Raw genomic sequence first — 15,139 nt, forward strand, 5'->3', positions numbered from 1 at the left:
CCGCGCACTCCTCCAATGGGCAGTCCGCGTAATTATGATTATGCTATTTATTCCGTCCGACTCAGACAGCACGGGCAAGCCAACGGGATAATCATCCCTAAATACCCCTCATCTGATTGAATTATCCCGTAATCGCTTTGTGGGTAATATAACAAATCTCAGACAAGCAGGAGAATGAACGATTTCAGGCACGTGAGTAATACTGTCTTAATAGTAATACAAATTGTATCCAAGTTGTAATATTAATCGTGTAGTGGCATCATTAACGGCTATCATCTTGAGTGGATTTAATCTAAAAAAAATGCAATCGAAAGAATGCATTTGTTTCTGAATGTGAAGTGTCACAGTGTCCTTCCCACTAGCCCCCCCCCCCCCCCCCCCCTCCCGTGCACTCACATTATGGACTGCGCACTTAAGGGACGAGCTGCTGGACGAACGTGGACTCCAGAGGCGCTTTACACGTTCTCACTCAAACTCAAACAAAACATGACGTGCTTAGTATAGATGATATTGATGAATACTAAATTATTCATAAGAGGGGCAAGTCAAGGGTATTGTCTTCAGAAGACAACTTTTTTACAAAAGCTTCATATGTTTTATTAAAGCTTTGTTCCCTGCTCCGCTTCTGGGGAATGCATTTGTAGGAGCCTGCAGAGGAGCGATGAGCCAGGATGAATGAGTTCATTGAGAAGGTTTCACTTCCAGCCACTGAACTCTTGAAAGCACAAAAAGTGGAAAAGGTTGAATCTTAACTTACATTGCGGGCCTTTGCTTACAGCCAAGTTTGAGTTGTGAATCAGAGACGTTTGAGTTCATTCACATTCTTGCAGGACTCGGGTTACTAAAATATTAATACTGTGGTATTTTGAACTACGCTGCGTGAATATATCGATTTGATTGTGAGTCGCATGTGTTTTTACCTTGAAATTTGGTAAAATTACGCGCGTATCGCCCTTAGGAAGTGTTATAATTGGTGATCCCCACACTTCTAAGATAGCATCATCATCGGGTCAAACTTTCCCTTATTCTAATGGTTTGTTTTACAGAATACAGAATACTCTCAGAGCCCCTCACCTGGCTGTTAACTCTCACTCTTGATGTAACATTATGTTGACCAAATTACATTTGAGATTTTACGTTATTGAAAGTGAATGTGGATTCTATTTTTCTAACAACATCAAAACACTTTTGCTGGTTATGGATTCTGAAATTTACATTGACAAATATTAGTTTGAACAAAATTGTGTGTTCTTTTATTTGTTGAAGGAAGATTTCTCTGTGAATATAGACGACCACCCAGAAAGAGACCCATGCATAGTAATACGTATCCTCATTTAGAATCAGTAAACAAATAGAACTCTGTGGACATCCGGTGTCTTCCAAATGTGAACAAATCTTTTTAAAGCAGTTTTTTTTAACACCAATCTGTGTCAGACAGACAAGCAGCTGATTACAAGAACTCTTTTCTCATGAATAAATAAATAAAGCCGCTGAATTACAAACACGAAGAGACACCCTGCATTATCAGCCTCTTCTGTGATGATATTGGAAACAGAACAGAGCGTTTCTTTGTCGTGCACAGAGCGCAGAAAATCATTCCATTCACATTTTTGACACACTGCGATTTTATACAAGATTACTATAGAACTTTCCGTATACCTCTTGTGTGAGCCTCTTACAGGTAGCCATCTTTACTAAGGCCCACTAGCGAAAAGAGGAAACACTGCATGGTGATATTAAGGTAAGAGGAAGGAAGATGCTAACCTCATGTCAGGTTTACCCCTTGACCAAATATTTTTGTGAACTCATGGTCCCACAAAATGACCCACAAACTTGTATTTAATGATCAGGTCACAAGACGTTTTACTTTTATCGATATGATTGAAATGTCTCGGTCTCTGGGTCGTAACAATTCATCCTGTAATATCAACACCTGGCTGATCAACATTCCCCTTTTCTTCTGTAATTGTCTGCAAATATTTCCTTTTCTCATGGTGCCGCTTCACATCCTGCACGGCTCAATAATTGCCCGATGACACCACAGCAACGTAACCAACAAAACAATGTTATCCTCCAAAGATAATCCCATGTAGTCATGGTAGTTATTTTCGTCATGCACAAGGACATTGTTTTTCTCTTGGGAGAAGCTTTTATCCATTCTGGACTGTCCTCTTCATCACAACGGTCAGAGCGCCTGAAGTCTAAACTGCCTAGAAGGAGAAGTCAAACATCTCTACCTCTGCTATTTGTGGACTGCACGGAACATTTTGCAAAAGGAATTCCTGTTATTTTTGTTTTACAATTTCTTCTTGTTTTGCAAATAACCATTGATTTCTATCATTGAAAAAAGCGGATTGTTTATTTTTTCCAATAATAATACTGATTTGATGACATTGCGTGTGTACAACTCTTCGATGTTTTAAAATGTTTCTGTAACATATATTGACAATCTGAAAAATCACATATTTACTTCATGAAAGTCGAAATTCTTCATTCTCTTAAAGCCTCTTTTGTGGTATCTCTCCAATCTTGCACAGGGCACAAGACCTGCTGTAATATAATGTTTAATAATGCAAATATCCAACAATGTGCTACATGTCGCTAATTTATGATAAACTGGGATTCATTGTTAAAAACACCAGGGTAAGATGGTTAAGAAAAGTTGATGTATCTGGACTTTAATTATTATTAAACTAAACAGACAAATATGAGAAATGTAATAGAAATTGGCTACATGAGGCCCAATGATCCACGGACTCCTCTACATTTGAAATGCAGCGCATTGACATTTCCTCGTCGTGATTAAATTAGGCTTTCAATGAACAGAGATGAGTACCTGTAATTGTATGAGATTGAATATTAACTTTCTGACCACATTTCTTTCTGTGTCTAAATGTCATTCCTCTAATAAAACGTGCATTATGTCCCTTTTTCCCAAATATATTCAGTATTAACTGTCCTTTTCATATGCATGTCCAGACAGGGCCGCTCTATGGCCGTGCATCCGGCTCAGTGAGGCTCTACAATGGAGCAGGTGCACTTTGTCCAAATGCTAACATCTCCATGATTCCGTCCTCACAATGACAATGCCAAATCTTGAATGTCACTAAACACAAAATGTACAACTGAGGCTAACAGGAATGGCAATATATTAATCGTCATACAGAAAAAATAAATTAAAATCATGAAATTGATGAACGCTATTTTACTCATTCAGGTACTGAAACTATTTTTCCAGGATATCTTTTTTTTTCAAAGTTAAAGACAAACTATTTTGTCGGTAGCTTCCGGAAGCCGTCATTACTGATGGGAAAATAGCATTATATGAGCCACAGGTGATAGCACAGGCTGTCCCAGTGAAAGGAAATCACCACTGAAATAACCAATCAACTTATTTGGCATCTATAGACTTTATTTCCGAATGAAAGAGTCTTGTTTTACAGAGCTACCTAGTTGTGTTCATTCTAGATGTTTGAGGCAGATTGCTTGATGGGGCTCAGTGGCAGAGCAAGTTGATCCTTTAATCATCAAATCATATTTGGGTGAATGTATTTTATGCCCCCCGGTTTGTAATAATAAAAAAAAGGCTCTGTGTGTGTGTGTGTGTGTGTGTGTGTGTTGCTAATGTATGGAAAGGAGGCTGGCAGAGGAACTGCTGGATTCAGATGACTTAACACAAGAAATGAGCGGGGTTACTGAATTTAAACTCAATTCAGTCCGTGCCAAGCGCCTCCTCGGCTGGCCAATGATCCTGAGGGATTAACAGACACAAAACCATTTCTGAATTGCAAATGCAATTTCTGCCCTTTCGAAGATTTGGCTTCCAGTAGCTTTGACTGAATCGTTCGCTACTTCTCGCTAAACATTCAAACTCAATTAAGTATGAAATATGCGGGATGCTGAGCTTCACATAACGTGGCTCTCTAGGTTGCATTGGGGTCATTTAATTCTCACCTGTGCAATTCCTTTATCAACGATCAATGAATGTGCTGATGAGTGAGACAAGACTTCAGAAAGATTGGGTTTATAGATTTGGAAGAGCAATGCATGATCATGATTTTGATCAAACCTACCATGTTGTCACTTGTATGACCTCTTCTGTTTCCTGCTTTTATTTATGGATTGAAAAATTCAAGAAAGATTTGTTAACCCCGAGTGAGTTTTTCAACGTTTTAATTTTACCTTGTTGTTAATTCATTTTTAATAAGCAATAAACATTGACCGAACTAAATGTAAAAAAGTATTATAGTTTAAACTAAACACAAATAATGTTGTAGAAATTAACCCTAGCAGCTAAATGGAATGAGATAACGAGGTTGTGTTCACTGCCACTTTAAGAATGTAGTCAAAACAAAGCGTGTTCCGAACCCGGCCGCACGGAAGTGCTTCTGTGTCACTGGCTATCCACAATAGTACGTGAGAAATGAGGGGTGATTCATATATAAAATCCAGGTAGCTCTGTTAAACCCCCATTTTTAATTTCACTAACAACATTTGATGTTTAATTATCATCATTTCGATATTGGCTGAACCAAACGAGGGGTAGCTAACGTTAGCTTGTTAGCTAGCTTTACTGATGTCAGCAGCCATGCCGTCCTACTCTGAAATGAGGAAAACCAACCACTTCTACTACTTCATCAAATTCACATTGAATATCTACTCAATGCTCTTCTCGGTAAGTTTCTGTTACATTTATCTGCCGCGTTGTATGAACCATAGTACATTTGTACTGCAACAGTGTTTGCTAACCACCCACTAGCGTCTAGTGAGTCATCTCTCAAAACCTCTTTTAAGATTACGTGCGTTTAAATGTGTTATCTGCTCCAGGCATATAAAATATGTGTTATAATGTAACCCCGGGCATATTCGGAATCTATATAAGCTACTGTACAAGTCGGCATACACCCCGAAACTGGATTACGACATTCTGCTTAACAACTTTAATGTAAAACGCGGATTCATCTAAAATCCCATCGAATTTTACCCCTTTAGCGTACAGCGAAAAATGGAGTAAAACATGAATTTGAATCAAATTAATTGCTTCATGTTGTCATGGACACCTCCCGTATTTACCAGGAAACTACATTGATTAGAAAATAAGTCATACATTTTGATAACAACTTTGTGTTTTTGATGTTGAGCAATGCAATAACAAGTTTGCGTATTTGTCAACGGGATTTGGTTGGGAATTCTCTGGACACCAAGCTAGCCGGGTGACGATTAGCTTGCACGATAGACATTGGCACAAAATACATCCTTGAAAATTTGAATCCGATGGAAAAAACAAGAATATCGGGCGATCTAGTAAACAAGATAGAGACACATAAATGGTCCTGTGTGTGGTATTGATGACAGATACACCGCGGTAGTTTGCTAGCAGACAGCGCGGTGGTGCAGGGCGTTGTATCCAGTTAAAGGGGCCAATGTGGGTAAACCGTTCTGCCGACAGTAAATAGGAGCCGCGTTAAAGGCCCTTTTTGTTGCTCTCTCAGCAACTCCGTGTTGATTCTAATGATTCAAATGAATCATCACAGTAACTTTTATGTGAATATTTAATGCCGTTCATACATCTGATTCCTGCCTATTTTTAATGTCGTATTCCTAACCATGTTGGTAGAGTTCAATTGTCCATCCAAATTGTGCAGTGAGATAATTATTACTAACTGAGACAATGAAGCCCAAACTGATTTAGTTTGATGGGAACACAATGGTTTGTGTCAGATGAACAAATCCAAATTAATCAATTTCCTCAAAAAAATAAACCGCGCTGTGTTCCGGCGCACAACCACATGTTTATGAAATATATTTATTGCCCTAATATTTACTCAAACACAAATTTCTGGAAATGATTCTTTGGACTGTCAACAGTCGCTAACACAATACTATTTCATGGTTGTAGTTTATATTCTCTTTTTAAGGTGTGGTGATAATTTATTTCTAGGGTCATAGTAATTATGATCTGCACATAACAGCAGGAATAGGTTGAATTGTAAAAGATTGATTGGATCGATAGACAATATAATGTAATGTTATTAAACGGAAATTAGGCCTTACTTTTGTAACATTTGAAAAAAACTTTCTTTCTCTTTGCCTTGTTGCAACCAACTGTAGTGGTATTTGGCTAGTTGGGCAAAAAAGAAAACTCTGGCATAGTTTGGCCTAACCCCAAAAATTCATAAAAATAATCTTGCCATATAGTTTGTCGAAAAAAAGTCATACTTTAGTTTAACAGAAGAGAAGAGAGAAAATTTGTCAATTAGTGGTTTTAATTTTCTCTTATTATTTTTTTTTGGTTGATCACCCTGCCATCTTTAAAGCCTGTATCTCATTTACACTGGTTGCGTACTGCATCATAGCTTGCTGGTACATCCAATCGGATGTTTTAGAGTCCCTGTGGCTGAAAGTTTTTTATTCAACAATTCAACAACAAATAAAATGGATTCCGGCTAACTAGCCTGAGGTGAACTCGGCGGCCGTGTGCCAAAAGTACTGGTATATGGAGAGGGCTACTTTTTAACTGGTCTGTAAAAACATTGTTTTAATAAAACGGCTAAAAGCAAAGGGCATCGCCGGGTGGCAACCCCATGATCTTTACAAGTGAAGCTGATGCAGAAGTGCCTTAAACTATTCTGTACTTTTATTCCTTTGGTTACAACAATTTGTCTGACTATATGAAAGTCAATGTGAAAATGACCTTCCTTCCCACTTATTAGCTCAGTAAACATTGTAAATACAAGTTCATGGTGTCATTCGCTAGTATTTTCCAATACACTGTGATTTTAAATTAAAAAATCAAATAATAACAGCCGACAGCCAAACTGTGCAAGCATCAAAAACGCAGCCCAAGAGAATTAACCCGGGAAGAGTTCAAACACTTTTTTTTGTAAAGACTGAGGATCGTCCCGTTTTTTATCTCGTGACCCCCCCCCCCCCCCCCCACACCTCTTTTCTGCCTCCAGCTGATGGGCCTCTGTGTGCTGTGCGTGGGGGTTTACGCCGAAGTGGAAAGGCAGAAGAACAGAACCCTGGAGGGTCTTTTCCTGGCCCCCGCCGTGGTGCTCATCCTGCTGGGCCTGGTGATGTTCACAGTGTCGATGGTGGGCATGGTCGGGTCCCTCAGGGACAACAAGACCCTGCTGCACATGGTACGGATGATGGAGGAGGAGGAGGCGGCGTGTGCGCACAAACGTTTATGGGCTACGTTTTAAATTTTACGCATTGTCTAGGGACTGAGGTCTAAAATATGGTCATTTATCATATATCATTTGTGTTTATTTGTCTGTTAATATCCAGATTGGACACTCATCAAAGCTGAATGTATAAACTGTGATCGGAGTTGGCCCGATAGCAGCAGTTCATAAAACATTTAAATCAGGGATCACTTAAGATTCACATCAGCTGAAATGCAAAAGCACAGTTCAGGGTTTTGCCAATACCGGCAAAAGAGCTCAGTGTGCTTGCTACGTGTCTTGTTAGCTTTAGCTAAGTAGGCTGAACTGGAATGGGGGATTAAATGTTCACCATAAAAAATGAAGTCAGTAATGATTCTTCTGGTGCTTCGACGAGGACGAGGAGAAGCTCGTCATGCTGAGGAAGCCTCAGAGTTTCTGTTGCTCTCAGAGAAACGGGTTCGTTATGATCCCTGTTGCACCAATATTTGCTCATTTTGTTGTGGTCATCAAAGTCTGTCATTCAATATATTGCATAAATAATCCAATCATTTAAACCACCCAATAGAGCGTCTTTTCACATGGATCCGATCCAACGACTATATTTGCCAAAGTTGCGCCGTCGCACTACAAACAGAAAAGGCAGTGGGTAGAAAATAAATGATCCCCAAATCAATGTTTATGCCAAAGATGCTTGGTAAATAAGAATGTGGAATGCTCTATAAATTCCCTCTCTGTGTCTCCGCAGTTCCTCTGTGTTCTCTGTGTGCTGCTGCTCCTGCAGGCCATCGGGCTCACCATGGCCCTCATCTTTGAAAACAAGGTGAACATCGCGGCCTCGCACACGCCGTACATTTTTGCTCCTAATCAGCCGAAGGACGGCCTCTCGCCAAAGTGAGGCCACTGCTATCTGACTGTGTTTCTGCTCTTCCTCTAGACGTCTGCCTTGTTCCAGAGCAGCATACGGGAAGGAATTAAACACTACTACGATGATCTGGACTTCAAAAACATCTTGGATTATATGCAGCAAAAGGTGGTTTGATGGTTAATTCATAAAATAAGGACGGGAAACTTATTTGGAAGATAAGCTTTTATTTGTGGGGGGTAATGAAAAGTAGGGATTTCGGATTAGAGGATCTACAGCTTGATGCTCTCAGTAATCTTTTGTGCATTATTCAGAGCTTTAATGATGATAGATTGGTACTTTGAGGACAGCTTTGTTTTCTTGCATTTTAATCACAGCAGTTTAGAACCAAGCTGCTCATTTAATAATAAAATGACACATGCTTTATTTCTAGTGAGACTGTGGGAATCGTATATCTGCTGTGCCATATTTCTGCGACAATTGTGCCGTAATTCCCATTAGAAAAATGACAACTACACACACGGCCCCTCTACTCTCTAGTTATTCCAGCTATTTATTTAAAAAACTGACACCCCACTCCTGATTCTTTTTTGCTTTTCCTAAAGACAGACTAAAATAGTGTTTTATTTTCGTCCACCTGGATGGACATGGAGAAGAATAAGCGAATGAAGGGGAAATTATAATTATGGTCATTTTATCTGAGCAATAACAGCAGAATTGACATAAGTACTGGCCTCACTGAAGCATAAACTATACGGGCTCGGTTTCTTTCGAAATCACAACAAATTAATTGCCTATAATTGGCTTTTAACCTTTGGCAATGAGCTCAGAGAATTGTCTCATCTCACAGCTGCCATTCTCCCAGCTGGCCTTTCCGTCGGGGCTCACTCGCTGTTCTTCCATCACCTGAGTCCACTGTGAGGTCAATGCATCCCTCTCAGGGACGTCTCACAGAGATGTCCTTCGTCGTCTGGGAAAGGTCTCAACACGTTGGGTCACTTAAACCCAGAAACTCTGCAGTCTCCACACAGCCGGTTGTGCCGCTGCAGACGTTTCCGGAGGCTTAATCCTCAGCGGCCGGTTTTCATTTGATGCTGGAGATCTTAAGCTGGGATGAGCCTTTTGTTTCGATGGCATGCTTTTGTTCCTAATACTGTTTTGTCTTCCAGTTTTCATGTTGCGGAGGCGACGAGTACAAGGACTGGGGAGTCAACCAGTACCATTTCTGCAACGGTACTGGTCCGTTAGCCTGCGGGGTTCCATACACCTGCTGTGTGCGCCGCAAGGTGAGTCCTCCATCGGCACCATCCGTTACTACATCCTGCTTTCACGCCTTTTTATTTCAGGGCAGTTGGTCCCGATGAAGAAAACAAAAAGCCTCTTTAGTTCTGCTCTTGTCCAACTCGGTCACACTGACTCGATAGAAATAACGTCATGTGGAGCGGCAGGTAAGTCGCCACTGACGGGAACATTTAGGCCACTAAATCATTTCTCCCTCAGGCCGACGGCGAGTCACGAAGCACATTACACCACCAAATGTGTTCATCTCAAGATCTCTGGGGCCACAAGGTGCTCCCCAGTGATTAATTGAGATGGGCGTTGGAAAGCAGAAATGTCATTTACAGCTTTCACACCGGACTCAATTGAAACAAACGAAAAGAAAACGCACTTTAAACGGCACGTTCCCGCTACGCTGTGAAATCACCCCCCAAAACACTGAACTTATAAGATAAACAATGGGGATACAACGGGATATTTCTTAACTCAAAGGCCATTTTATCAGACAGAATTGTTTATCGACCATCTGGAACGTTTGTTTGCTTTTGCAGATCATAATCAGCCTGACAGTGCTCACAAATTTCTACTGTTAAGCCGGCGGCACATTTCAGAGGAACTAATTCAGCCAGTTGATTCGCCATTGACATGATTCCATGTCATCTGGCATCGGCGATGTTGCAGCCATCTTGTTTAATAATCCCTGTGCCTGCTGACAGGTGGCACAAAGCATCCTTCATGGGAGAAGCATCCAGCATCTGGCCGTCAGGATAGAGCTCCGTTTTTAAATGAGCTGTTACTCCCCGGTGGCAGCCTCCATCCTCTTGGTGACCGCTATCGTCCCTGTCCCTCAGCTCCAAACCGCCGATAGTGTCTCCGGAAGCTGCAGAAACTTAATGACCGACTCATCCGATACTCCGTCACTCACTCTCTCACACCAGGGAGATAGAAGAAGGGTTAGGAAAGGCTGAACATCGTCTTTCTGCTGCTATCAGTCCCTTCCTGTCAGGGCTGCAGCCGTCTTCACGCTGCTGAAGTTCACGCTCCGGCTGACGGGAGACGGGGACGGCCCCTTTTTGAGCAGCAGAAGTGCCTCTTCTGCCCCCGGGGGTCTGTCTCCTGTCATGTTAGCTCAGTAAAAGTCTCGTCTCTGACTTTCTCAATCTTATCTTCTTTTTTTTTCTTTCCCGCAGGTAGGAGAGGTCGTCAACACTCTATGTGGTTACAAGACTCTGGATAATCAGGTAAGAGGGAGCCAACAACTCTTACGAAAAGACGCTCACACTGGCTATTTTGGGAGTTTTCCTGAGGTCCTATCGGCCGAAGGACAAGACTGCCCTTATATCTAAAGACGTTTCTCTTGTCAAAGCGAAACATGGAATGCTTCCATGAAGCTACTCGCACCAACCCGACAGGCTCTTTAAGTGGTCATAATGATCAGTTTTCAGCCGCTTTAGAGTTCCTTATAATTCCGATCTGTGACATTAATTCTTAGCAGCTTTTTTTATTTTGCAGTAAAGTGGTCGGAGGAAACTTTCCACTTAGTTTCCACGTGCAATTTTCTGTCATGCAGAATGAAAAATATTCGAATAATGCCACTTTGAACAGAGCCTGCGCTGGTACTTTGTCCTTTCAGGAATAATATAAAGTCATTTCAAATCCGAAATGATTTGGTCATTAAATATAATATGCATCCCTGTTGTATGTGATGTTTTTAGTTGGTTATCTCATATTTCATGGTTGTAAAGCTGATGATACAAATGAAAGATTTACTTCTATCTTTCTCAGAACTTCTGAAATCTCTTGAAGATCTCTTTGATATCATGATCTGTCATTTACAAACATTTGTGTAGCTTCCCATCCTCCAGCATCCGTTTTTTTACAGCAAACAGCTCAATTTAACGTACTTTCTACTGCGCGTGACAACTGGAACTTCGCCGATTTAAGCTGCTAGTTTTCTCATTTCCTTTTTTTTGGGGTAGTGTCTGTTTTGTTTTATAACTGAAACGTTCCTCTTGTTGTCTGTGCGTCAGCGTGAAACCCTGCACGAGGTGATCTACGTGCGAGGCTGCATCCATGCAGTCAACCTCTGGATGAGTGACAACATTGGAATAACCGTGGCTCTCTGCTGCGCCATTGGCCTGCCTCAGGTAATCTGAAACTCACCGACACTGAAGTTGGTTTGAAGCCCTCTTTCCGACCGAATGCACCTCTTCAAATTAATCTATAAAGTCGCCACTTTGTGTGACATTGACATTTTTCTCGCCACCACACTGCCCGCTCAACGTTTTTCTATGCTACATTAAAATAAAGGGTAAGATTTCTTTCCCTGAGTTGACCCTGTAAAGACATGTTTGTGCAAACAGCTGTGTGAGTTTTAAGGGGATTGTTTAACTCTGGACCCGCATCAGAACTTTAACCCCAGTGCAAAAAGCTCTAAAAATGTCCCCCAACGTCTCCCTGCAGCTGCTGGGCATCCTCTTGAGCTGCGTCTTCTGGAACCTGCTGGTGGACATGAGCGAGTCGACCGACATGGTGGACTTCAAGCTGAAGAAGGCGGAGGTGGAGTACAGCGAGCTCGACCTGGCCGGCGCCGGCTGGTGTCTGTGTCTGCCGAGGGACGGCGGCTACCTGCCCGTCCCCGCCGCCGAGCCCGACCTCGACCCCATCGACGTGCACCTGCAGCGGCTCAAGAAGCAGGCGCCTCGCACTCACTCGCAGCTCCGGGAGCTGCAGCAGTCCCGATCGACCACCGGGCTGGATGAGGTAGATGTTGGCCGGAAGCAGAAAAGGGAACACTAATTGATCTTTTTAGCCCTTTCTGGACTTTTGGGTTTGGCCTTTTTCTCTTTCTTTTTTTTTCTATTTTTAATTATTTATTTTTTCTGTTGTTGTAATCATTGCATTTGTTGCACTACTTAATGGTTGAATTTGTGCTTCATTGGATCAAGCAAAAGTCGATCGGCTAAAGGGATCAAAAGTACTTTGGCGCTGTGTTGGTGAATTTGTTTACCACAAAAAAAATGAAGGAACAACATGCACACACTGACTGTAAAATAAAATCCATTTATTTTGTCTTGTTTGTGGCAGTTGGTGTTCAAAGATTTATGGCATTGTGTCACATTGAAGTTGTGACATTATTTAGCCTTTGAAATTGAGCTGTGTCTCCTGAAGCTTACCTCAGGCTGTTTGGACAAACGGCCCAGTAGTCAGAGGACGGTACTATTTGGTGTGTAAATTATTGGTAGCTTGAAAAGATGTGTTTCGGTGTCCGAGATGTAGGAATAGAAAAGTATGTCTTGCGTGTAGCGTCTGTGACGGATGTGTACAGGTTGTGTATTATTTATTTGATTTGACTATGATTTTTGCATTGGTGCAGTGGATGTACATTGTAAGACTGGTAGTTGTGGGATGCATGTTTTGTACTGTATATAAAGTCAGTAAAAAAAATAAATTAAAGCTAATCCCAGTTTACATGTTAGGCTGTCATCGAGAGTGGGAGCTTCAGTCTATTCCATTTTTAAACTAAAGTTTTTATTCCATCTTCTAACAGAAAGGTATCCTCCAAAATACAAACCCAGTGAAATGCGACTGACGGTTTTTTCTATCTGAGTTCTGCACTGTTTCGAGCTTCCCCCCGAGCTCCTGCCTTGTATCAGCACTACTGGTCCTGTCAATAAAGCTGAATTTGTCTACTGATTTTTGTGCGCAGTTTCTTTTCATACAAACACATTAAGAATGCAATAAATGTAAAGCGCCAACTGAAACGTTTTGGTTTCCACGGAGGATTACATGTCACTCTGTAGCTCACAAATGTGAAGATTTACTCTAACAAATAAAGGCTACACGTACATTTAATTTTACGCAACACAACTCATTATGTGAGGTCAGACAACTGGAAAAGGAAATAATGTAAAACCATTAGCAGCTTTCCCACCATTAGCATTTGGGGAAGGTCACATGGTGTTATTACACGTCAAAAGCTAAACGGGGAACCTCAATTTCTGGCCAGAAGCAGTTTTTCTAAGATATAAGTGGGTGATTAATTTGAACCAAATTGATTTACTTAAGTTATTATTAAGATTAACTTCTAATTTACATTTTTATTTAGAATATTTAAGCTAACATGTCTATCAGAGTTAAATGACTGATTTTCCTGTTATTGGCAAGGACCGGTCGGCCAACAGCTAAAGGAGATGTTGTTGGCCGGTGTTGAATAAAACAGAATTACTCCCTTTTTCTTTTCCCGACCAATCGCCTCGAGATCCCTAAAAGATAAGACGGAACATTCATCATTTAGGGAATAAACCCACGCGGCTGAGATGCCAGCGGGTAAGTTATCGACGTGGACGTGGGAGATTCAGTGAGTTTCTCCAGTAAAACTTTTCTCAGTAAATCATTTTGGAAGCTAATTACTGACTGATGAAGTGTGGCTTACCTTCTGCACTGCTCTCTCCAAAAAAAGGTAGCACTAAGTGGTGAGCATGGAGAAATATACGTATGGCGAATTAGTTTGTTTGACAAAAGCTGATTTCTCTTGACTCTTGTGCCCCACACACACACACACACACACACGCACACACCATTGAGTTACACGCTGCCTCCTTAAGACCTCTATCTGGATGAGAGCAGCCATGCTAATTCATTTCACAGCCCACAAATACACGCAGTTCATCTCCCTCTGTCTCTCTCCTGCAGGTCATCCATCCTCATTCACTCTTCACCTTTCATCCTCCCTCATCACGGTGATCAAGAGACAGCAGGTGGAATAATTACGGCAGGAAGAGTAACTGCGTCAGACATATGGAGAAAAAGAAATAAGATAAACTCAACGGCCTGAGAGCAGGAAGTGCGCACATCCAAAACCAGCCGGGGTGATGATGATGATGATGATGATGATGATGATGTGGACGTGAATAGTCGATACAATCGGGAGAGGAGAAAAACACACACACACACACATTCATGCGGTCTGCACGCTCCTATCTGCCAGGGGGGAGCGGCTCGGTTATTTGGAGGCCCGCTGGCCCGCTGTGCATGGAGCTCGGATAATAACACACAATGTCTCGGGATGGATTCGCTGAGATTTGCTGAAATTACAGCAAACATTGCAGCAGCACACATTTTCAAAAACATAGCAGCCACACGTGGTGGGAAAGAGCTAGAGAGAGAGATTATACCATTTTGTGTCATGACAACAATCCTGCCATTCAAAGTGTACGAGCCGCTGTGATGAGAATAAACATTGTGTGTGAAACATTAAACGGCGCAATAGCTCTTACAGTTGGAGCGGTAGGATTGTTGTCATGATCAAAAACAAAATCACACAAAAAGCTCCCAGTTGATGTTTTATCATTTCATTAATAACTAACGCAGATAGTTTTATTGGAGTTAAAAAGGAAAAACTTTTGAAACGTTGCTCAGTAGAAAATAAAATGAGGATATACTTCGAAAGGAATTTTTGTTTGGGTTTCACGTAACAGAGCTTCTCCAAATGAAGGCCAAATTAAGTCAATTGAAGTAGTGATGTCACTCTGTAATGTCACACGTTATTTTGGACTTCAGCTTTGAAGCCTCGTTTATGCCGTTGCCATCGTGTTTTTGTTTCACCGAAGGGACATTAGTAAAGTTATCTATTGCTAGACATTGGAAATAAAAGTTTCAGACAATATGCTGTTTTCTCCTATTTTCTAATGATGTTGTTGTTTCGGCCTCTCCGGGCTTTAAGACAGATATCTGAGAACATCAGACACTTAGTGACCTTTTTTTTGAGCATATTTGCTACATTAAAAACCCATAAGAAGCCAAAGCTAGAAATCCATTGCAGGTT

General features: G+C 41.3%; 1 protein-coding gene across 1 annotated transcript; it reads left to right on the forward strand.

Moving 5' to 3' along the window:
- Positions 1 to 4,327: 4,327 nt before the first annotated feature.
- LOC120831096 (tetraspanin-15) lies at positions 4,328 to 13,008 on the forward strand. The gene is made up of 8 exons (XM_040196247.2): positions 4,328 to 4,675; positions 6,960 to 7,145; positions 7,918 to 7,992; positions 8,107 to 8,202; positions 9,204 to 9,320; positions 10,503 to 10,553; positions 11,343 to 11,459; positions 11,776 to 13,008. The coding sequence occupies exons 1-8, from the start codon at positions 4,577 to 4,579 to the stop codon at positions 12,109 to 12,111; spliced, it is 1,077 nt and encodes a 358-aa protein (XP_040052181.1). The 5' UTR covers positions 4,328 to 4,576; the 3' UTR covers positions 12,112 to 13,008.
- Positions 13,009 to 15,139: the final 2,131 nt, after the last annotated feature.

The sequence above is a fragment of the Gasterosteus aculeatus genome, chromosome 13 (genome assembly GCF_964276395.1).
Source record: "Gasterosteus aculeatus chromosome 13, fGasAcu3.hap1.1, whole genome shotgun sequence".
Lineage (NCBI taxonomy): Eukaryota > Metazoa > Chordata > Actinopteri > Perciformes > Gasterosteidae > Gasterosteus > Gasterosteus aculeatus.

Coding starts and splice junctions, on each gene's coding strand:
- LOC120831096 (XM_040196247.2), top strand. CDS start 4,577: ATGTCAGCAGCCATGCCGTCCTACTCTGAAATGAGGAAAACCAACCAC. Junction 9,321..10,502: donor CCTGCTGTGTGCGCCGCAAG/GTGAGTCCTCCA, acceptor TCTTTCCCGCAG/GTAGGAGAGGTCGTCAACAC. Junction 10,554..11,342: donor ACAAGACTCTGGATAATCAG/GTAAGAGGGAGC, acceptor TCTGTGCGTCAG/CGTGAAACCCTGCACGAGGT.